Genomic DNA, 25290 nt, shown 5'->3' on the forward strand with positions numbered 1-25290 from the left:
GCCGGGAATTCTTTTTTGTAATTTTATTTTTATTGAATTTCCCAAAAATAAAGAGGAAAATAGTCAATGGTTTGAATTACGCAAACAACACAAACAGCATGAAGAGGGTATATAGATATTACAGCATTGTGACGGGAGTTACTTTGGGCGGGGGGCTTGTGGAACCCAGATTACCTTAGAGAGGTCAGGAAACTCATTGCCCAGCTCCCCAGCCCCTCCTATGTGTAAGTCACCATGTGTCTATTAGGGGCACAGGGTGACTGAGAAACACAGTTTTGGGCCTTCACTAACCAGATTAACAGTACAACCACACTGGACTAAGCATTTCCTGTTACCCCGGTTATCCTTGGTTCTATATGTGTGGTTTGTGTTGAAAGAATGATGGGGGCTCTTTCACTTAGGACCATAATATTTATGAACAATATCCCTCAAGAAATATATTATGATACATTGGTTCGACATTTTCAGGTTGCTTGTAGGAGTTTATCTAATAGACCATTGCTAGATAGTTTGAGGTGGGATGGGGTTTGTTGTTGTTAAGTGCCTGTATCCCATTGTTCTATTGTTTCTGTCAACCTATTATGGGATGTATATGTGTATGTGGATTAGCTACTAAAGGGGAAGGAGGATTGTCCCAGAGTGTATAACTCTTTGTGCCTGTGTTTGAATAAACAGTCTTATGCTTTTTACCACCCTACACTGATGTCTTGACAAGTGATTGGGTGGGCTAAGGGATCTTGGATCGTGCTGGTACCAGGCAATGGAAGCTTATACGGCGGACATACTTTTCTTGAGTATGGGGCCTGTCACAAGCATGAAGAGGGTATATAGGTATTTCACCATGAAGAGGGTATATAGATAATATAGCATGATATATCATGACTTGATAAAGTGCATGGGTGCGAAACATGTCATCACGTCAATTGTCCGAGCTTGCGTTCCATGCTGGGATCCCGAGGCTTCCTGTGGTTCTTCCTGCTCCCGCCCACGGGCCGACCGTGATGTCAACGAAGTCCGTTGCTGCGCTCCGTCTGGTTCCCCGAGAGGCAGTATCGTATTTCCCAGGGCTTTTGGACTGGCGCCCCTCTATTAGCCCTCACCGCAGTGCTAGATGACCCTTCCATTAATGCCCAGGGACCTTTTGCAGTGGTATTGTTGGCTTTTTCATTAACTTGACTGTTCTTATCCACCACATTGTGGGTAATAAACTGTTGTGAGACTTTTACTCTTAATAGACCTGGCTGTTTTTTTCACAGTCCTGCAGCTAATTCTCCTTCTTGTGACCACTGGGGACACCTAGCATGGTCTTTTGTTTTGTGTATGCCTGTATCTTGCACTATCCAAAGTGTATTTTGACAGCTGCATAGGTTTGTCCTGGTCTTCCCATGAATCCATCTATGATCTGTACCCTCAGCGCTCGGTATACATGTTTGTTTAAAATGACGTGACTGAAATCTATTGGCTTCGGCCCAGGGCAGGATCCTTCCATAGGACAGGGAGTCTGGGATTGAAGGATTATATAAAAGGTAAGCAGGAGAGAACATGGTGAAGAAATAAAATACTGTGTGCAACATTTTTTCCATATGGACAACATAAATAGCATAGGGGAGGAGGATTGTTTCAGTGGAGAGGACATGGTGGAGTCAGCTGCCCATAATAAAGGGCATGGGTGAGTGGGCTAGATAAGCCCAAATTATATTTCAGACCCGCGACTGGGTGGGGGATGGACAGACTAGGACATGAAAGTCTGGAGGTGGGAGGCATAATAATAATTTAACCACTTCCCACTGGAAGGCCGTCATATGACGTCCCGGTCTGGAAGTGGTGATATCTGGATGATGGGTGCATCTGCAGGCATCATCCAGATATCTTTCTTTTCAGCCAGCAATTCCCTATCTTGTAAAAGCCCTAGCTGGTCATGAGCCGCTTGATTTACAGGCAGCGGGAGGGGATGTCCTCCCCCTCTCCGGCTGCCCTCCAGTGCCATAGAGCTTACGAAAAAATGGATGGTCCCCGGCCATCTCTATGCTCCTGGGAGGCTGAAAGCAACATTATGACATCACTTCTGGTGCTGTCAAATGTAAACACTGCCAGTTTTTCATCCTGGAAAGCAGAGATCAATGTTTTTTTTTAACCACTTGCCGACCTGCGCACGACTATTTACGTCGGCGGTCAGCCCCTCACAGGCAGAGCGACGTAGGGCTACGTCGCTAGCCTGTGAGGGTCTAGGGAGCGAGCGCGTGCCGCCGGAGGCGTGCTTCCGCTCCCGCGTGGTCACGGACCCCCCCGTGCGTGTGACCTGCAGACCCGATGTCCGCCGGTCACTCGGCGATCGTCGGTGCAGAGGGAGAAAGGCAGGCGGCTGATGTAAACAAGCCGCCTGTCATTCTCCCCTGTGTAGGAATGGTGATCATACAGTTCTACTATGTAGGACTGTTGATCACTGTTCCTACAGCTCAAGCCACAGCCAATCACGATTAGAATCACGCCCCTAGGGACACACATAACCCCTCCCTCTTAAAAAAGTTAACCCCTTCACTGTCAGTGTAATTGTACAGTAACAGTGCATATGTATAGCACTGATTACTGTAGAAATGTCACTGGTAACCCCAAAAGTGTCAAAAAAGTCAGTCGAGGGTCCGATCTGTCCGCCGCAATGTCGCAGTCCCTCAAAAAAAATCGCAGATCACCGCCATTACGCGTTAAAAAAAAAACAACAAAAATGACAAAAATCTTTCCCTTTGTTAGTAAACGCAATAACTTTTGCGCAAACCAATCAAAATTCGCTTTTTGCAATTTTTTTTTTTTTTTTTACCAAACATATGGTAAAAAAAAAAATTGGCCCAAAAATGTTAAAAAATTTTGATTTTTACTTTTTTTTTGTAGAATTTCATATAAAAAAATGTGAAAAATATTGTTATTTTTGCAAAATTTACGCATTTTTTTGTTTATAGCGCAAAAAGTAAAAATCGCACAGGTGATCAAATACCACCAAAAGAAAGCTCTGTCATGCCTTATTCCTATTACAAGGGATGTGTACATTTCTAGTAATAGGAATAAAAGTGATAAAAAATAGAGTTGGTGTACAAATAAAAAAATTAATAAATAACAATAAAAAAGTTTTTAAAGCACCCCTGTCCCCTCAAAATCAAACACATACGTAGGTTGTGCCCGCATATATATATATATACGATGTTCAGACCACACACGTGAGGCATCGCTGTGAACATTAGAGCGAGAACAATAATTCTAGCACTAGACCTCCTCTGTAACTCTAAACAGGTAACCTGTAAACATTTGGAAAGCGTCAACTATAGAGATTTTTAACCACTTTACCACTAGAGCATTTTGCTGTCTTACGTCTGGGCCACTTTTTGCGATTCGGCGCTGTGCGACTTTAACTGACAATTGCGCGGTCGTGCGACGCCGTACCCAAACGAAAATTTACATCCTTTTTTCCCCACAAACAGAGCTTTCTTTTGGTGGTATTTGATCACCTGTGCGATTTTTACTTTTTGCGCTATAAACAAAAAAAGAGCGTAAATTTTGAAAAAACAACAATATTTTTCACATTTTTTTATATGAAATTCCCCCCAAAAAAATGTAAAAATCAAAATTTTTTTAAATTTTTGGCCAATTTGTTTTCTGCTACCTATGTTTGGTAAAAAAAATTCACAATAAGCGTATTTTGATTGGTTTGCGCAAAAGTTATCGCGTTTACTAACAAAGGGAAAGATTTCTGTCATTTTTGGTGTTTTTTTTTTAACGCGTAATGGCGGCGATCTGCGATTTTTTTTTGCGAGACTGCGACATTGCGGCGGACAGATCGGACCCTTGACTGACATTTTTGACACTTTTGGGGTTACCAGTGACATTACTACAGTAATCAGTGCTATACATATTCACTGTTACTGTAAAAATGACACTGGCAGGGAAGGGGTTAATTTTATTGGAGAGGGAGGGGTTAATGTATGCCTGGTGCTTACTGACGTGTGTGGGGGGAGGGGACTGTGTGACACAAGGACAGATCCAGGGTTCAGCTATGCTGAACCCTGCAATCTGACCCTGCCTGTCACTTCAGAGATCCGCCCGCTTGTGTTTACACAGGCGGGCGGATCTCCACACTAGATCCCCGACGATCGGGGAAGAGCAGAGGCGATCGCCGCTGCTCCTCCCCTGGCCCGACTCCCGCTGTGACTGAATACACCGGGAGCGAGCCTCCGGCGGCGCGCGCGCGCCGCCGAGAAAGGGGAGTATCTGACGACGTAGTACTATGTCGTCAGACGATAACGAGCCACTTTGCCGCAGTAGTACTACGGTACTCAGCGGTAAAGTGGTTAAGTACCGTAGTTTTGCGCCATTTCACGAATGGGTGCAATTCTAAAGCATGACACGTGTTTGATATCTAACTACTCAGCGTAACATCATCTTATATATTTTACGAAAAATTGGGTTACAGGTATCTATTTTTTTTTCCATTAAAATTCATTAAAGTGTATTTTTTCCCAAACAATTGTGTTTGAAATATTGATGCGACCGCCATTTTATTATGTAGGGTCTTTGCTGAATAAAATATATATTTTTTTTAATGTTTGGGGGTTCTGAGTAATTTTTTAGCAATGAAATGATGATTTTTACATGTAGGAGAGAAATGCCAGAATTGGCCCGGATGGGAAGTGGTTAACAGGTCAGGTGCTCCCAGACCGCCCCTAGATCTCAGCCAAAGCAAAGTGGATTGTGCTATGCGATGGGACTTATGGTGCCATATAAATGTAACAAAGGTACTTTGCAGCAATTTCAGCTGAGAAAGAGGGACTTGGACCGGGAGAGTCTCCAATAGGTACAGCAGTTTGGGAAGGAACCACATTTTGAAGACATTTACCGTGCCTAGCCAGGGGATATTATACAGTAAGCATCCCATTGTTTCAGGGATAAATGTATGTCATGAAATAAAGAAGGAAGGTTAGCTTAGTATAATGAGGAGAAGGTGTCACATGAATAAAGAGGTATTTGAGGGAACAGGTACACTAGTGATACGTGTAAGTGGATTGTCAGGTGCCCAGAGTTGTGGGAGGAATGTTTATAGAAAGATCCTCGATCTTAGAAGTATTAATCTTATACCCCGGCAGTGTACTCAGGTAGATAATTGACAATTATTGGTAGTTCTGATTTATACACAGCATGTTTGTTACAATGAATGTTTTATTACATATTCAGAGTGGAAACCTCGGGGATTATAATATTGATGTTAAAGAAGAGTATAAAGAGGAGGATGAGGAGTATGGAGTGATGGAGGAGTTTTCAGAAGGACACAAGGATATGATGGAGCCACCTAATACCAGGAACCCCCCAGAGAGATGTCCCCATCCTCTGTATTCCCGGGATTCCACACAGGAAGGTCACACCATCCCTCACTGTTACAAGGTTGGTGCGATGGAGTATTTAGAACATGGACTTCTGGAGATGGTGTGTGGATTATTTTATGTGAGCTTATATTTTACAGATGATTTTTCTCTCATTTTCTTTAGGGTGAAGATCTGATAGATATAAAGGTTGAGGTGAAAGCAGAAGAAGAGAGGATGGAGGAGGATGGAATAACGGGGACATTTATAGAGGAGGACACTCCTACAGAGATCAGCACAGGTGGGTCATTAACACTAAATACATTCCTCCACCCATACTGCTCACTGATTGGTCCAGAGTGCCCAGGTCTAGCAAGATCTCTGACGGCAATTTTCCCAGATTTACTTGCTCTGATGTCTCTGCAGCTTGTCTCATGTAAACATTTAAGCATCCACTGATTACTGAATACCAATATTATGAGTCCTGACCCTTACACTGTATAATTTATATTGTACGTTACATACTCCTGACCCCTGCACTATATACTCGATGTTGTGCATAATTCTGATACTGTATAGTCCTGACTTTTGTATCCTTTATAATAAGTTGTATATTACATAGGCTTTACTTCTTTTGCACCCATGTTCTACTGTTCTACCAGCTGGGCATTTTATATCTGATGATTTGATTGGAGGACAGACTTTTACATATTGATAATAATTTGATAACATCCTCAGACTTTGGAACCTTAAACAGAAAGTGATAATGAGAGAGGAGTCAATAACCCAGTGATGGTGGTCTTCAGGATCAGTCCAGTCTTCATCTTGGTTGTTCTCCCCCCATCGTCACTCTCTGACCTCTGGGGGGGGGGGGGGCGCAATCTCAGCCCCGCTTTTATCCATGACTAAATCATGGACTAAATAAGGAAGTGCAGGACTTCTTGTGTTGGGAAGATGGCAATGAGTGATAGAGGGGGAGGGGACACTCATCCTATAATCCCCTCATCACTGTCACTCCTATAAAAGACAGTTCTCATTGTTTCCTCAGTCTCTGACTAAAGTCCATGAATAAAGAAATGAACTGGTAGGAGATCAGAGGACCCATTTACTAGTTACCTTGAGGGTGGAATTGTAAGATCCTCAGAGACAAAGCTGTCTGATGTGGGCGGAGTCCTGGTTTAAGGGAACCAATTGGCTCATGTCTAGTATTAATCTTTTTATTTCTATTTTAGTACATGGATGGGAGATGAGGAAAACCTCAGAGGATTGTCTCACTTTGTCTCCAGACTGTAAAGTGGAAGATGAGGACATCACACAGTATAGTCCAGGAGAAAACCCGACTACCTCAAATGTCCATCCGGCACAACACAGTGTAGATGGACCATCGTATTCCTCTTATCCTGAGGAACCTCAGACTGTGAGGGATGGTGCCGGACCATCGTATTCCTCTTATCCTGAGGAACCTCAGACTGTGAGGGACAGTGCCGGACCATCGTATTCCTCTTATCCTGAGGAACCTCAGACTGTGAGGGACAGTGCCGGACCATCGTATTCATCTTATCTTGAGGAACCTCAGACTGTGAGGGACAGTGCCGGACCATCGTATTCATCTTATCTTGAGGAATCTCAGACTGTGAGGGACAGTGCCGGACCATCGTATTCCTCTTATCCAGAGGAACCTCAGACTGTGAGGGACAGTGCCGGACCATCGTATTCCTCTTATCTTGAAGAACCTCAGACTGTGATGGATGGTGCCGGACCATCGTATTCCTCTTATCCTGAGGAACCTCAGACTGTGAGGGACAGTGCCGTCCTTCCAACAGATAAGAGGTTTTCCTGTACTAAGTGCGGGAAGAGTTTCCATTTTAAATGCAATCTTGATGTGCACCAAAGGTCTTGCACAAGTGAAAAGCCATATTCCTGTCCTGAGTGTGGGAAATGTTTTTCACAGATGTCCAGTCTTGCCAGACATCAGAAATCTCACATGGATGAAAAGACTTATTCCTGTCCTGAGTGTGAGAAATGTTTTCCAACAAAAAGTTATTTTGTCATTCATCAGAGATGTCACACGGGGGAGAAGCCATATTGCTGTCCTGAGTGTGGAAAATGCTTTTCACACAAGTCCCATCTTCACAGACATCAGCAACTGCACAAGGGGCTGAAACCATTTTCCTGTTCAGAGTGTGGGAAATGTTTTGTACGAAAATCAAACCTTGTTACACATCAGAGGTCTCATACAGGGGAGAAGCCGTATTCCTGTCCTGAGTGTGGGAAAGGTTTTGTACGAAAAGAAAACCTTATTACACATCAGAGGTCTCACACAGGGGAGAAACCGTATTCCTGTCCTGAGTGTAGGAAAGGTTTTGTACGAAAAGAAAACCTTATTACACATCAGAGATCTCACACGGGGGAGAAGCCGTATTCCTGTCCTGAGTGTGGGAAATGTTTTTCACAGAAGCCCCATCTTAACACTCATCAGAGATCTCACACGGGGGAGAAGCAACTGCACAAGGGGCTGAAAAATAAGCAGTAGAAAGAGAGAAGTGCTTATGCCGCTGTACAGAACACTGGTGAGACCTCACTTGGAGTATTGTGCGCAGTACTGGAGGCCATATCTCCAGAAGGATATAGATACTCTAGAGAGAGTTCAGAGAAGAGCTACTAAACTAGTACATGGATTGCAGGAAAAAACTTACCAGGAAAGGATAAAGGACCTTAACATGTATAGCTTGGAAGAAAGAAGAGACAGAGGGGATATGATAGAAACATTTAAATACATAAAGGGAATCAACTCGGTAAAGGAGGAGAGCATATTTAAAAGAAGAAAAACTACCACAAGAGGACACAGTTTTAAATTAGAGGGGCAAAGGTTTAAAAGTAATATGAGGAAGTATTACTTTACTGAGAGAGTAGTGGATGCATGGAATAACCTTCCTGCAGAAGTGGTAGCTGCAAATACAGTGAAGGAGTTTAAGCATGCATGGGATAGGCATAAGGCTATCCTTCATACAAGATAGGGCCAGGGACTATTCATAGGATTCAGATATATTGGGCAGACTAGATGGGCCAAATGGTTCTTATCTGCCGACACATTCTATGTTTCTATGTTTCTATGAAACCATTTTCCTGTTCAGAGTGTGGGAAATGTTTTGTACGAAAATCAAACCTTGTTACACATCAGAGGTCTCATACAGGGGAGAAGCCGTATTCCTGTCCTGAGTGTGGGAAAGGTTTTGTACGAAAAGAAAACTTTATTACACATCAGAGGTCTCACACAGGGGAGAAACCGTATTCCTGTCCTGAGTGTGGGAAAGGTTTTGTACGAAAAGAAAAACTTATTACACATAAGAGGTCTCACACAGGGGAGAAGCAGTATTCCTGTCCTGAGTGTAGGAAAGGTTTTGTACAAAAAGAAAACCTTATTACACATCAGAGATCTCATACAGGCGAGAAGCCGTATTCCTGTCCTGAGTGTGGGAAAAGTTTTGTACGAAAAGAAAACCTTATTACACATCAGAGATCTCACACGGGGGAGAAGCCGTATTCCTGTCCTGAGTGTGGGAAATGTTTTTCACAGAAGCCCCATCTTAACACACATCAGAGATCTCACACTGGGGAGAAGCCGTATTCCTGTCCTGAGTGCAGGAAATGTTTTTCAGATAAGTCCACTCTTTCCAGACATAAGAGATCTCACACGGGGGAAAAGCCGTATTCCTGTCTTGAGTGTGGGAAATGTTTTTTGCAGAATTCTGATCTTTGCAAACATCAGAGAACTCACATGGGGGAGAAACCGTATTCTTGTCCTGAGTGAGGGAATTATTCCTCACTGAAGTCCTGTCTTCCTGTACATCAGGGATCCCACACAACCCTCGAGGTGTATTAGTGCCTTGAGTGTGGCAAATGTCTTCTATATGAATGTTGGTGGACGTGTGGGGAAGAAGCACACCCTGATATACACCTCAGATATACTCCATGGCTGATCTTCATCATGTAAGAATCACTTCATAAGGAGATCAGAGACCACCAAAGACATGGATGAAGTGTTGTACCGTGTTGGCCATTGATGGCAGTAGAAAAATCAAAATGGAGTCTGTGACGGAACCGCTTGGCACCCCGACTAGGTGCTTCCTTCTGCCAAACTGTGCTTCCTGCCCTCCAAACCGTTCTGAGCGGACTGGGAGAGCTAATACCAGCCCCCTTTACCCCAAACGTCATACACAGACAAGATGTGAGGTAAAATCCAAAGAAATGACTGTTTATTGAAGCTCAGACACATACTTCATACCGTACAGGAGGATATCCCCTCCTGATCATATTACCCTAACAATACAAACTGTAAATAAGAATATAATTAACATAACTAAGGAACAGCCAACATAAACTACGCTACTCCCCCTCTAGCAACTGATAACTTACAGTGATATACTTAACATGAGCTAATTAACTGGTCACTTAAACCAGCCTAGGTGGAGGGGACAATACTAGCAGACAGACAGAGACAATAGAACAATGGGAGAGATCTACTTACCATAAACACATTATAGCAGGAGGCCCCAGTGGTTTGAGCTGATTACATAACATCTACAGTCATTGCAGGTTTGAGGCATAGAGGCCCCCAAATATGGATATGGAACCTCCAGTTCCCAGAGTCTGTGTGTTTTGGGGAGACATAAACTTGAATCAGAAACAAGACCACTCCACGGATCCCCCAGGCATACACCTCCCAAAAAGTAGTGTTCCCTTAAATGCCAGGACCCATAGTCACTGGGTAAGAGGCTCGCTCCCAGTCCTCTCCAAAAGCCTCTGTCCTGGTCAGGTCTGTCACAGAGTCATCAACTTTCATTGGCTGAGTACATTTTGTGGTGTGAGCTTTCAGAAACATTTAGAGGTCTGTTTAAAAATACAAAAATAGTTAAATGAGTGTGACCAACATTCACCCAGCTGTGACAAGTTTTGCCAATATTTTATTTCATATGATCATTGGCTCCATCTAGTGGACATAATGCTTTATTGCACTATTTTTACTGATGGAGATATTTCAGGAAAATACCATAATGTGGCCACTAGATGGAGCTGGCGATCATAGGAAATCACTGTGTTAATTAAAATACAGCCAGAATTTTTAACAGCTGAGTGAATGTTTGTCACATTCGTTTAATGAATTTTCTGTAAAGCAGGGAAAAAAAAACAAGGGAGGTTAGTGAAAGCAGATTACACACACTACACATTGTTAGGCACACAATTAACTCTTTGATTGCCCCTAGATGTTACCCATTCCCAGTCAGTGTCATTAGTACAGTGACAGTGTATAGTATTATCATTGAACTCTGTATTGGTGTCACTGGTGATGTCAGTTCCCAGTCAGTGTCATTAGTACAGTGACAGTGTATAGTATTATCACTGATCTCTGTATTGGTATCACTGGTGATATCAGTGTCAGTTCCCAGTCAGTGTCATCAGTACAGTGTATAGTATTATTACTGATTACCAAAGTCGTGGAATGGAATACTGCTTAACCTAAACGTATGCAGAAATTTTTTTTAATTATTTTTTTTTTTTATTGGATATATTTTATAATAGAAATATTGTTTTTTTTTGTTTTTTTTTTTTCAAAATGTCTGTTTATATAATAAAAATAAAAACAAAGTTGTGAACGAAGACCACAAGAAAAAGCTTTATTTCTGTGAAAAAAATGATATAAATGTAATTTCTCGACAAAAAAGAAATTGGCCCGCGGGACTTTATATGAGGAAATGCTAGTATCTGGTAATAAACTGCAAAAATAAGTAGGTAAAAAAAGTTGACTTTTATTGGAGTATAAAATATTATAGGGATAGAAATGGTGTCATACATTGAATTACATATGAACTAGCTCACTGGCTAAATTGTAACCAATAGACAGCATAAATACAATATTAATATATCACATATTGGTAAACATCATGATAAAAGAACTTGGTTTCAGAAGTAGCCTTAATGATATATTATGGTTCCATAATGATATACTGCATCCTGAGCTGACGCGTTTCGCAAGCTGTACGCTCGCTTCTTCAGAGATAAATGCATTCAAGATATATCTATGAGAGAATAATTGTTGAAGTAAAAAATAATAAATCAATGAAAAAATACCTGAACAAAGGTTCAGTAAGGAAATAGAGACTCATGGGAGTGCTAAATACTCACGAGTCGATAAAGCTAAGCTGGGGCAATAACTTCTGTGTGGTAATGGTTCCGAGTAATTGCGAGCCAGAAAGGGAGAGCCCATGGCAAGTGGGTGACGGGTGGAAAGATGAAGGATAGCACCTTCCAAATCTCTCATAAATATAATAAAGTAATGGGGATGTGACGTGGTTTTGTCATATATTAGAAACAAAAAATATTATTTGAGATAAAGGAAGGGCTGGTGTGCAAATGGTGAAAGTGATAAAGGTCAAAGAAAGAAAAGAGAAAGAGAAAATGGAAATGTAAAGAAAAGATTAGAATTAAAATTAACCCAATATATGATGTTTGGCTGATGGCACCCCCACCACCTGGGGTTGGAGGCTTCCTGTCGCAGAGCGGCACCCACACCATCATGGATCGGTGAGTACATTCTGTGTGGGGCCTCTGTCTGGGGATGACAGTCTGCATGGAGTCTGTGTTCCCCCTCATGTCTGGGGCTCGCATTTCCTCCCGGTCCCTGTGGGGGCACTGTTGCGTCTGAGATGCTCTGTGGGGGGTCCCTGTCCCTGTCGGCACTGTTTTATGTGGCTTATTAGGGGTACAGGCATGCATGTGCGGGCCGCTGCGGTGAAAAACCGCAGGGCCGCCATTTTGGGTGTGGGCGGCTGCTCTGGTTTCAGTAAGGGCACTTCAGCAGCCATTTTCCCTGTAGTGTATCGCGCCCTTTTGGGCGCCATCTTTGGTGTGGCAAGGTTGTTGTTTGCACGTGTTCGGCGGCCATTTTCCCGGAGCCTCCCATTGATTTCTATGGGCAACCATTTTTCCTTAGTCCGATTCTATTCAGCCTCTAGCGGTGTGACATCACTTCCTGACGACGTCAGAATTGTGACGAAACGCGTAGGAGGAGCCTGCGGCACGTCACACTGCTACCGACGGGGGACGCGGCGGCCATTTTCCTGGTGGGATATCGGGTTGAGGATACTCCACAATACATGCTTACCTTTTCCAGCTAAAATGTGAGTTGCCATTTGATATTTTGACACAAATAAAAGTCTTTTGACGGTATTACACTATGGGAGATGTCCTTTTTCTCTATGTACAACCTTACTAAGAGGAGCGGGTACGACCGATGAGAGAGCCGGTGTGAGACCTTATTGCAGTTCCAGATTTGATTCCCCGCTGACCATGATCCTTGTAATGAGGATCGTGGTGCTTTGGTAAGAGGCCAATTCATTCCCTTGGTGGTGGCTGTCGTGGTGTCGGCTTTTGATTTTGGAATATTTGAATGTTTGCATTTGGGACTATTTAGCACAGTTTTGGTGGAATCTTTTCAATACCATTATTATCAATATTGGGTTGTGCGTGAATACTTCATGGACTGTTTTGTTCACCTTTATTGATAACTTCCAGCGCTACACCATTTACCATCAATAATTTTTCCAGATCTGGTTTCTCTGATTCAGGATCAGGTGTTGGCAGCTGTACTGATTGTTTCTATGTAATTAATTGTACCATTCTCATTATGCGCAGCAAATCTCTTACAATAAATTATTCAGGTATGCCTGAATCCTCTGCGATTACTGCTGCACTTGCGACTTTAGCGTCCAAAGTGGATCTGTTGATGTCTGAACGGTCTTCTAGAAAAAGGCCTAGGCTTTCTCACTCCTCTGATCCAGAATCGGATATGGTTGCCACAGACAGTGTACCCCCTGCAGGGGCTCAGTCCTCTCAGTCGGAAGGGGAGGCGGAGGATGAGGAAGGGGATAATTCACCCCCTGGGAGGGCCAGAGAACACGCTGCTATGTCTGCACTTATTGCCTCTGTTAAAGATACACTACATTTAGTGGATGAGCCCAACCCGCCGGGTAAACTGTCCTCTTTTGGGACCCTTAGAACCCAGAAGGTGGCGCAAGTGTTTACTTGTCCCGCTGAATTTCACGAAACGGTGAATGAACAATGGCACAATTTAAAGCGTAATTTCGTGGTACCAAAACGGTTTCAGTTCCGTTATCCTTTTGCGTCTCCTACGGATTTGCACTGGATGGTGGCCCCAAAGGTGGATCACACGGTGTCCAGGTTGAACAAGGCCACTCTTATGCCCGCGGAGGATTCCCCGGTGTTTAGGGACCCTACGGATAGGCGGGTGGAATCTCTTACTCGCCACTCCTATATGGTCGCGGGTTCTTTGATGAAACCTATTTTCGCCTATGGTCTCTCAGGCTGTGGTAGATTGGGCTAAGGTGCTCAGGCGCACCCTTGTGGCTGATTCCGCCCCTCCTGCTACTTTGGAGATGGTGGACCAGATTATTCAGGCTGTTCTGTACCTGTGTGACGCGGCCTTGGATGAGGCCCCTTTAGCCGCACGACTGTCTGCTGTCGCGGTGATAATCCATCGCCTGGTATGGCTAAAGAGCTGGTCGGCCGACCAGACTTCAAGAAAGACGGTGTCTGACATCCCCTATGCGGGGAATTGACTTTTTGGGGATTCCCTGAATGAATTGGTTAAGGGGGTCACTGGGGGCAAGAGCACTCTGCTGCCCCTGAATCCCAAGGGTAAGTTTTTCTGCGGTAAGCGGGGCCCTTCCTTTAAACCAAATCAGGGGTCCTTTCGTGCCTTCAAGGCACAGGATAAGGGAAAATTCTTTAAAGGCCAGGGTGGCCAGAAGAAACCTTGGGTGGGCAAGCAAAAAGCCGCCCACGCTGGCATGGCAGCCCAGGCCGCCTCGACCTGAAGGGACGCCCTCACCCGTTCCAGGGGTGGGGGGACATCTGTGCGATTTTCTCGAACCTTGGCTGCTCCGGATTCCGGACAGGTGGGTTCAGGAAATCATTCGATCAGGTTACAAGATCAAATTCCTTTCGCGTCCAGCGGACAGATTCTTTCCCTCAAATCTTCGTTTGACCCCAGATTGTTTGCAAGATCTTCACCGGGTGGTTCAAGATCTTCTCGCCCAGGGGTTAATCGTCCCGGTGCCGCATCGGGACAGGTTTTGGGGGTTTTACTCGAATCTGTTCACTGTGCCCAGAAAGGAAGGCAAGATACGTCCGATTCTGGACTTGAAAGCTCTGAACCGCTTTGTGCAGGTTCAAAAATTCCACATGGAATCCCTCCATTCGGTGGTAGCCTCCCTGAGCCTGGGAGATTTCCTGGCTTCCATTGACCTCAAGGATGCGTATCTACACATCCCCATATTCGAGGGTCATCAGAGGTATCTCCGATTCGCAATTGCGGGAGGAACACTATCAGTTTGTGGCTTTACCTTTCAGTCTCGCTTCGGCTCCAAGGGTGTTTACCAAAGTGTTGGCTCCTGTTTTGGCCCTGTTACGGGTGCAGGGAATTGCAATCTTGGGTTATCTGGACGATCTCCCATTAAGATTGAGTGCCAGTCCAAGCCTGTTACGCGACCTGTCAACTATGGTTCAGACGCTCCAGGAGTTCGGGTGGACCATCAACGTTCAGAAGTTGACTTGGTCCCCTTCTGTTTGACTCCCCTACTTGGGGATGGTCCTGGATTCCGCCCAAGCCAAAGTTTTTCTGCCGGAGGACCAGCTCCGGACTCTACAGGACGAGGTCAGGTCCCTCAGGGACAACGAATCCTCGTCGCTCAGGACCTGCATGCGATCCCTGGGGTTGATGGTGTCATCTTTCAAAGCGATACCATTCACACAGTTCCACTCTTCAAGCGGAGATCCTGACCAGATGGGACAGGCATCCTCTTTCCTTGGAAAGGAGGATATCCTTAAGTCGCCAAGCCAGAGAGGATCTTATGTGGTGGCTCTAGTCTCAGGCTCTGAGGGAGGGAAAGTCCTTCCGGCCGTTGTTGTGGACGGTGGTCACCACGGACGCCAGCCTGTCAGGCTGAGGTGGCGTTCTGGGCACTCGGTCTGCCCAGGGCACTTGGTCGGAGGAGGAATCCTCCCTGCCAATAAACATCTTGGAGCTGCGAGTGATCAGACTGTGCTTGCTCCGTTGGTCGGATCATCTTCAGGGCCGCCTTGTGCGGGTGCAGACGGACAATGCCACTGCTGTGGCTTACATCAATCACCAAGGGGGCACCAGGAGTGCCCGGGCGGCCCAGGAAGTGACCAAGATTCTGTCTTGGGCCGAGAAGCATGTCCCGGCAATTTCAGCAGTTCACATTCCAGGTGTGGAGAATTGGCAGGCCGATTACCTGAGCTGCCAGACCCTGGACCAGGGGGAATGGTCCCTACACCCAGAGGTGTTTCAGATGCTGTGTGCGTGATGGGGATTCCCCGATGTGGATCTGTTCGCGTCCCGGCTAAACAACAAGGTGGGAAGGTTCCTGGCAAGAACGCGCGATCCTCTGGCAGACGCCTCGAATGCGCTGATGGTACCTTGGAATCAGTATCGTCTGATTTATGCCTTCCTCCCGATTCAGTTGTTGTCCAGGTTCCTTCGCAGGTTGGTCTCGGAACCAAAGTTGGTGATTCTGGTGGCCCCGGACTGGCCGTGCCGGTCTTGGTACGTGGACATCATGCAACTGGTCGTCCAACCTCCATGGCGGCTCCCGTTACGAGATGATCTACTGTCTCAGGGGCCGATCTTCCATCCTGCTTTACAGTCGCTGGCTTTAACGGCGTGGCTGTTGAAAGCCAGGTCCTGAGAGATACGGGTCTCTCGTCGGCTGTCATTCCTACCCTGCTCAAGGCTAGGAAGGCCTCGTCCGGTAAAATCTATTACCGTACCTGGAAGGCTTATTTTGAATAGTGTGAATCCAGGGGCGTCCATCCTTACTCTTTTTCGGTGGCGAGGGTGTTGGCCTTCCTGAAATCTGGTGTGGACCAGCGTCTTGCGCTGACCATGATTAAGGGTCAGTTGTCTGCAATGGCAATCCTTTTCCAGCACCCCTTGGCATCAAAATCTTTTGATACGCACCTTTATTCAAGGGGTGCGTCATTTGGCTCCTCCTCGGAGGGCGCCTTTACCTCCTTGGGACTTGAATTTGGTCCTGTCAGTTTTGCAACGTCCTACCTTTGAGAACATCAGGGAGATTCCTCTGCCTGTGCTGTCACGGAAGGTTGCTTTTCTGGTGGCGATCACATCTGCCCGCAGAGTGTCGGAGTTGGTGGCCCTGTCTTGCCGCTCCCCTTACCTGGTTGTTCATAGGGATAAGGTGGTCTTGCGACCTAACCAAGCGTTCCTTCCTAAGGTGGTTTCCGAGTTTCACCTTAATGAGGATATTGTCTTGCCTTCGCTATGTGCGAATCCTAAGCATCCTAAGGAGTTTGCCTTGCATTCCTTGAATGTAGTCCGGGCGATCAGGGTGTACCTGTCGTCTACTGATTCCTTCAGGAAGTCGGATTCCCTTTTTGTCCTTCCAGAGGGCCCTTAGAAGGGTATGGCTGCGTCTGCGGCAACCATTTTGAAATGGATCAGACAGATGATGGTACAGGCCTATTCTATTAGGGGACGGGTGCCGCTCTTCCCTGTCAAAGCGCACTCTACCAGAGCAGTGAGTGCATCCTGGGCCTTCCGGCATCAAGCTTTGGTGGCCCAGGTGTGCAAGGCGGCGACTTGGTCGTCCGTGCACACCTTTACCAAATTTTACAAACTTGACATTTTGGCATCGGCAGATGCCTCCTTTGGCCGCAAAGTCTTGTGCGCGGCCGTGCCTTGAGGGGGACATGGCTTTTGCCTGTCCCTGTCTGTTGGGGTTGTTTCCCCCTTTGTTTGATTTGCTTTCCTGGGTTTGTTGCTCCTGTTGAGCTTTCTTGTTACCCAGAGTTTACCTTTCTGGTTCAGATAAGGTTCCTTTCTCTGACCTGGGTGCTGCGTTGCCTTTGTGATGGTTGCGCTTCCCACCCCTCATGTCTACACTGCTTTGGGACATCCCATTTTTGAAGACTATATGAGGGGCGGCGACTGTCAGAGGACGTAAGAGAAAATTGAATTTTTGTAAAATTTTACCGTAAAATTCCTTTCTCTGAGTCCTCTGACAGTCGCTGCCCCGCCCCTCTTTTGGGGTTTTTGGACTATTTACTGCTTGCTACCAAACTGAGTTGGGAATGCTGATAGCAGGGGGGGTATTGGACCAGTGGGACAGCCCCTACAGCTGTGTCTATGCAAAATGTTTTGTATTTTAACAAGTCTAATGCCTAGCTTGCTCCTATGGATAAGAGGTCAATACCCATTGGTAAAGACTATATGAGGGGCAGCGACTGTCAGAGGACTCAGAGAAAGTAATTTTACAGTAAGATTTTACAAAAATTCAGTTTTTTGTACAGTGTTGCATGACCACACAATTACCAGTTAAAGTAGTGCAATAGTGAATAGCAAAAAAAAAGCTCTGGTCATGAAGGGGGTAAAACCTTCCGGAGCGTAAGTGGTTAAACCAACCATTCATTTAAAACTAAAAATGTGTATTTGGCCATTTGATGGCGCTAAGTATAATAGAAATCGGTGTCATCACCCGGGCTCGTCGTCCTCCTGCTTCAGGGGATGTGGCCAGATGGACATGTTTCTACACATATGGTGGACTTGTCCTAAAGTGTTCCTCTTTTGGATGAGGGTACGCTTTTATTTTTTCAGGTATGACGAACAATGTTACCACAGATGCAAGGATTACCCTTCTAAATAAACCAGTGGAAAATGTCCCGAAACACACACAGACCTTAATATACTTCATGTTCTTCCCCATGACTAAGCTCCGGGGGTGGAGTAAAACATGTTGGGGGCGTGGCCTCAGCTTAGGCTGAGGTAATCTCTCTCATACCACCATAGGACTCCATGGATGTGCGGCACCAGCGATCTTTCCTCTCTTCCTTAAATAACTTCATGTTCTTGGCGGCCAAAACTGCAATTGGGACCACCTGGAAAAGCCCAGATATAGACATTGCCTTAACGAAGTGTAAGCTCACATGGATAATGCTAAATGAAAGAATGGTTCATGTCTTCCGAGACAAACAACCCCTCTTCTACATAATATGGTCTCCTTGGCTCACCTATCTGCAGGTTCCAGACACAAGGTGCTGACTCCAGGAACGGCTGGCTGCCGTTCTTCTCCCTGGAATGATCACAGAGCCCATGTGATCTTTCTATATAGGATCACATGTCTCTATGGTCATTTCAGAAGCCCCGCCCCCACAGTTAGAATCACTCCCCTAGGCTCACATTTAACCCCTGGATCACCCATAATTTTAACCCCTTCCCTGCCAGCGTCATTAGTACAGTAACAGTGCATATTTTAAGCACTGATTACTGTAGTAATGTCACTGTTCCCCCCAAAAGTGTCAAAAATTTCAGTCTGGGGTCCGATCTGTCCGCGGCAATGTCGCAGTCCCGCAAAGAAATCACAGATTGCCGCCATTACTAGTAAAAAAAACAGCAAAAATAATAAAAAAGCTACATATTAAATGCCACTGACCATTTTTTCAATAAATGCCAAAGGCCTTAATAGCCCATATAAGAGAAATACATTATTGAAAGAAGCTAAATTAAACAATACCGATATAATATTTGCTCAGGAGACACACTTCTCTATTTCAAAGTGTCCACTTTTTCAGTTCGAACACTTTCCACACATATTCTTGGCCAACAGCCCAAAAAAAATGAGCGGGACCTTAATTGCGATTAGAAGTACAGTTAAGTTTGAACACATACGTACTATTCGGGACCCTACGGGACGCTATATAATATTAATATGTAAGCTTAATAATTCAGTCTTTACGTTGGTAAATTTGTATGCTCCTAATACTGGTCAACGTCGATTTTTATCACCCCTTTTACAAAAAATTAAGGAGGAGAGGAAAGGGGCCTTAATAATAGGAGGGGATTTTAATACAATTCTCGATATAAAATTGGATACCTCAAACCCCACTAGAAGAACAACACAGTCTATACTACCTCTATTTGCAAAATACAAATTATTTGATATCTGGCGGGCCATGCATGGTGCAGAGAGAGATTACACCTTTCTCTCTCCGGTCCATATGGTCTACTCTCGTATAGATTTTTTTCTTACAGATAAAATCATGTTACAAAACATTCAAAAATCAAAAATTGGCACAGCTGGATGGTCTGACCATGCACCGATTATTCTGACCCTAGATGATAGATTGTCGAGTACTCCACCCCGACGATGGAGGTTGAATACATCACTATTACAGAACAGAACTGTGGCAAAAAAATATTGAGTGAGCATAAACAATACTTTGAATTTAATGATAACTTGGAAGTTAATAGGTTTGTATTATGGAATGCATATAAAGCATATATGAGGGGCATTTTGATTAAAATGTCATAGTACATTAATCGACAGAGGGGAAAAAAGATAGGAGATATCATGGATAGTATAGCAATAAATGAAATAACAAATAAAAAAAAACCCTACGCCACAAGGTACACAAACCATAATAAAACTTAGACAAGAATTAAGGTTATTATTATTAAATAACCAAGAATATCATTTAAAGGTCCTTAAAGCAAAAGAATATAGCATGGGTAATAAAGTGGGGCGCTGGTTAGCTAGGAAAGTAAAGGCAAAACAAGTTACCAAAAGAATTGATGAGCTCATACACCCTATTACACATAAGAGACTTATAAACCCTAAAGATATTGCAAATGCCTTCGCAGATTATTATCAATCACTGTATGACCTAAAAAAAAAAAAAAAACTATACACCAGCCAACAATAGAGATAATTTCATATTATTTAGCACAGATTTCCCTACCTAGGCTTACGGAAGACCAATTAAATTCAATTTCTGAACCATTTTCCATTCAGGAGATTAGATTGGTTATTAACAAGCTACCTAATCAGAAAGCACCAGGAGAAGATGGCTTCTCTAATGAATATTATATGAGTTTGTCCTCAGAAGTGGCCCCCCAGCTAAAATCACTATTTGAATTGGTAGCCACTACTGGTTCATTCCCGTCGGAAATGCTGAAGGGGTTAATAGTTACTATCCCTAAACAGAAAAAAGATCCTAAAGATCCCTCATCTTATAGGCCCATTGCCTTACTAAATACAGACATAAAGATTTTTGCAAAATTGGTCGCGAATAGACTACAGGAGTTTTTACCTCACTTGGTACACGCGGACCAAGTGGGGTTTGTGCCAGGGAGACAGGCCCCCGATGGAACTAGAAGAATTGTAAATCTGCTGGCGCGGATGGGATCCTGTCGGACACCTTCACTGCTCCTATCCTTGGATGCGGAGAAGGCGTTCGACAGGATCCATTGGGGCTACTTAGAAGCAGTTTTGGGTACGTTTGGGATAGAGGGATGGCTGAAAAAGAATATAATGGCTCTTTATTCTGCGCCAACAGCGAATGTATCATTATCTGGATTGTTATCTAAAACCATTGGGATAACCAATGGGACGAGGCAGGGATGTCCCCTCTCACCAGTTGTCTTCGCGTTGCTTATGGAGCCTTTTCCTCAGAGCGTTAGGGACAACGCGGGGATAACTGGCTGGAGGGTCGCTGAAATAGAACATAAGATCAGCTTGTTTGCTGATGACGTTATGTTAATCATCACAAACCCACTCTCTTCCTTGATAGAGGTTGAGAGAATGATAAATGAATTTAGCGCAGTGTCATTTTATAAATTAAATATTGAGAGGATGGCAATATAGAAAACATTACCAAAGTGCGCTAAACAAATAATGAACCAAGTGTTCAAAAGTACATGGATGGTATCCGGATTTATACCAAAATCATATGCATTCAGTCCAAAACAAAAGTGCAAAAACTGTGAAAAAGTCTTTCTTTTCAAATTGGAGTGAAGGTGAGGGAGTGTTGGGAGGTGGGTGGGGCCTCGTCCCAAAAAAAAGATCCAAAGTGATTCTCAGTGACCTGATATACACATGTGGACACCCAGTGTTAGGAGTGGACTCTTACCACAATGTGGAGAGATGTGAGCATGTACTTTGTTGTGTCTAGAAGTCCCCAACTGATCAAGCTGGCAGGGATGGCTCTCGGAATGGACCGGAACAATCAGCTGCTTCCGAAGTGGGGAGGGATCTGTAGGCTTCCAAGCAGGGGGAGATGCCAAGACAGAGCAACCCAGAGAAAAGAAGAGGACTATAGTGCATTACCTTCAACTTTAATGATAAAACGAATGAGGGTACACTTACACATTCCAGACAAACAAACAGCAAATACAGGGCGGTCGCGGGTGTCTGCAGTACAAACCGGGACCTATGACAGCACGGCTGGCTCCCCCCGACGCGTTTTCACTAACAAGTCGGCTTCTGGGATTGGAGCAACGCGGGGATAACTGGCTGGAGGGTCGCTGAAATAGAACATAAGATCAGCTTGTTTGCTGATGACGTTATGTTAATCATCACAAACCCACTCTCTTCCTTGATAGAGGTTGAGAGAATGATAAATGAATTTAGCGCAGTGTCATTTTATAAATTAAATATTACAAAATCACAAATTATGGGCATTAATATCACCACTTTGACACAAAAACGGATAAAAGCGAAATTTTCATTCGCATGGTCACCATGTATACCTTTCTTGGGGATTATCCTAACCCCACATACTTCCCAGCTTTACGATCATAATTATAAACTGTTTTTGGATAACCTATCATTACAAGCTAGGGATTTAAAAATACAAGACTTGACCACAGCAGGAAGAGTGGCTACGTTAAAAATGATTATTTTGCCTAAATTACTTTACTTGTTCCGTACATTGCCAATTACCCTTCCATCTCAATATTGCACTTCGGTTCAAAAGCAATTTAACCAAATTATATGGCAAGGGAAACCACCTCGATGCTCATCCCTTATTATGAGGAGACATAGGAGGCACGGAGGGATGGGGGTCCCTTCGGTTCTTGCATATTATAGAACATCTGTCCTTGACCAACTGAAGTATTGGTGGTCTCCTGAGCAGCATAAAAGATGGCTGAGAATAGAGATGAACGACTGTAAACAGGAGAACCTTAGAATCACAATGTTGGCTGTAATATTAGGAGCCGAGGTCCCTGTTATACAATCTATAGTGGTTAAAACAGCCCTAACAGTCTGGGCAGAAATTGTAGGAAAGCTACTAGAACATGGGATGATGTGCGAATTCCCCACTCCACTGGCAGTTCTTTCGTGCTTTATCCCTAACCTTGATATAAACCTATGGTTAAGAAGTGGTGTTGATAGTTTGAAAGTTTGATTGTCCGGATTGTGAAAATTGTTTCCATTTTGAATTTTCTGTAACATATCGACTTGTTCAAGTTTCATAGGTTCAGAATCTAGCGGGGTCTGCCGGAGGTTTTTTCTCTCAGGAACATGTGTGAGTAATGTCCTCGGAAGAAGAGGGAGGGATGTATTTCCACTATTACTTCTTCTCTCAGTAGCTCCCTGATTGGGGGATCCATGAGCATTTTGTGTTTTGATCCGATATGGACTTTCGTAGCCCTGAACCTGTTTGGAGGTTCCGATCCAAATTATATCTTGTAGCTCTGGGCTATTGTCTGTAAGATGAATTAGTTTGAGCAGAATGCTTCCCATTGGGGAAGAAAATGACGCAGTCTGCCCCCCACGGTCCGGCTGGCATCATTGTGTTTTGCTGGAAGATGCAGAATTTGAGAATAGGATATTTTTCAACTTTTTCAAGTTCAGAGCCAAACAGAAGGTTTTCCATCAAAAGAGATGTTGCATAATTTGTTTTTGGAGGCGTAGTCTCCCTCCCAGGTCTTCAGCCACTGGCCGCGTTAACTAGGCCCGTATTGCGGGCGGAAAATCTTACGGCTTCCGCCGAAGCGTCTGCCATATAGGCCACTCCTTTCTCAATGAGGAGGAGGGAATCTAGAGCCTCCTCAGTTCCCAGAACTTTATTCAGGTGGCCCTTTGAGCTGTTCTAAGCAAAAGGAGATGTTTCTGGCAACACACGTATTTGCGATGTTGGGTTGGAACCCTGCTGCCCTAACTTTGTAGGCCTGATGTATTGTGACCTCCATTTTCTTGTCGATTGGGTCTTTTAACGGGCCCATATCTTCAAAGGAAAGGTCCGACCTCTTTGACATTTTTGGCTAGGGATGCATCCAATTTTGGGCATTTGGTGAGGATACCTTGCTGTTCTTCGAATGGAAACCTTCTTTTTAAGGCTTTTGGAAAAAACTGTTTGTTTTCTGGGTTCTTCCTTTCCTTGTCTATAATACTTTTGATGGCTTGATGGACCGGAAATGTTTTGCGCTTCTCTTCCTGAAGCCCCCTATACAATCTATCTCTGATGGAGTCTGTGGGTGGCGCTTCTTGGATGTCCTCCGTTATATAAATTGCCTTGAGAAGTTCTTCCATCTCTTCCGCCGGAAAGAGGTGTTTGGAAATCTTCTGAGGTTCCATCGTGTCTAATTTGTCATCGGAATCTGAACTACCTTTGTACAGTAGTTCGCCTTCCTCCTCTGAGTCAGAGTCTGAGGTGCTTGGTTGCGGTTGGGGTGAAGGCTTCCTGGATTTTCCCTTTGATTTAGGAGCTTTGAATCCTTGGGATTAAGTGGATGACCGGTCCTCCCCTTTCATAGCATTGATGGTTGACTGTAAGGACTGTAGCGTAGACATCATCTCTTTCTTGAATTCCATGAAGTCTTTCGCTAGCAGCTTGCATGGTAATTTGTCGCTTTCGGTGAGATCTTTGCTCCACACGTGCGTCAGTATTTTTTCTTTTTTGGTTTGTCCGTCACTTTGGTCAGTTCCTGGTCTTTAGGCTTTGAGGAAGTACAAAGATCACAGGAGCCAAGGCAGAAGGGAAGCCTGAGAGAAAGGAAAGCGAGAGAAAGGGTGTGTCACGGAACCATGAACCAGACGTACAACAACAGATAAGTGAAAATAAGAAGGCTTTATTGAAAATCAAGCTGTAAAGCAAAAGTCCAAACGGATGGCGAAACCGAGGCAGAGTCCTTGCGAAGCCAGAGGTCAGGAACCAGGAGGGTAGTCAGACGAAGCCAGGATCAGGAACCAGCAGGGTAGTCAGACGAAGCCAGGATCAGGAACCAGCAGGGTAGTCAGACGAAGCCAGGATCAGGGACCAGAAGCAGCAGCAGTCTTAGAAGCATGTGAACACAGGAGGACCAAGCAAGGAACTGAAGCCACAGACCTCCTATATATATGAGCTAGGCATCCAGCTCCTCCCAGTGGGAAGGAGGAGCCGCAGGGTGGGAGGCTACAAGAAACCCAGAAACCAAGATGGCCGCCAGCACATGTCAAACGAAGGAGAACAGCAAGAAGGTAAGACCATGACAGTACCTCCCCCTCAAGGGCCCCTCCTCCGCGGAGTAAAGAACGGTTTCTGAGGGAAGCGTGCGTGGAAGGCTCGGAGCAAGGCAGGAGCATGGACATCGGCGGAGGGAACCCAGGAACGCTCCTCTGGACCATAACCACGCCAATGAACCAAAAACTGCACCCGACCGCGGACCAGGCGTGAGTCCAGGATATTGCTCACCTCATACTCCTCACGATTGCCCACTTGGACCGGACGAGGCCGAGGAACCGAGGAAGTGAAACGATTACACACCAGTGGCTTCAACAGGGAAACATGAAACACGTTGGAGATCCGCATGCCAGGAGGAAGCGCAAGGGCATAGGCTACCGGGTTTACCCTGCGAAGCACTCGGAAGGGACCAACAAAGCGAGGCGCCAGCTTGGGAGTGGGCACTCGAAGGTTGAGGTTGCGGGTGGACAACCATACACGGTCTCCGGCCTGGTAGGAAGGAGCAGGCGCTCGTCTGCGATCAGCCTGGAGTCTCTGGCGCTGCGCAGAGACCTCAAGGGACTTCTGGATCTGTACCCAAGAAGCACGTAGGACGGAAAGGTGATCCTCC

At 44.9% G+C, this 25290-nt stretch overlaps 1 protein-coding gene across 1 annotated transcript in view; it reads left to right on the forward strand.

Moving 5' to 3' along the window:
- Window positions 1-7245: 7245 nt before the first annotated feature.
- The window catches only part of LOC309548372 (uncharacterized protein), a gene marked incomplete at both ends in the record, with an annotated part of 1605927 nt that continues 1587882 nt past the window's right edge, over window positions 7246-25290 (forward strand). The window contains 2 exon segments of the mRNA XM_082248310.1: window positions 7246-7871; window positions 8463-9149. Coding sequence (XP_082104436.1) covers window positions 7246-7871; window positions 8463-9149 — 1313 coding nt within the window.

This window comes from Pelophylax lessonae (genome assembly GCF_965119305.1).
Source record: "Pelophylax lessonae genome assembly, chromosome: 2".
Classification (NCBI taxonomy): Eukaryota; Metazoa; Chordata; class Amphibia; order Anura; family Ranidae; genus Pelophylax; species Pelophylax lessonae.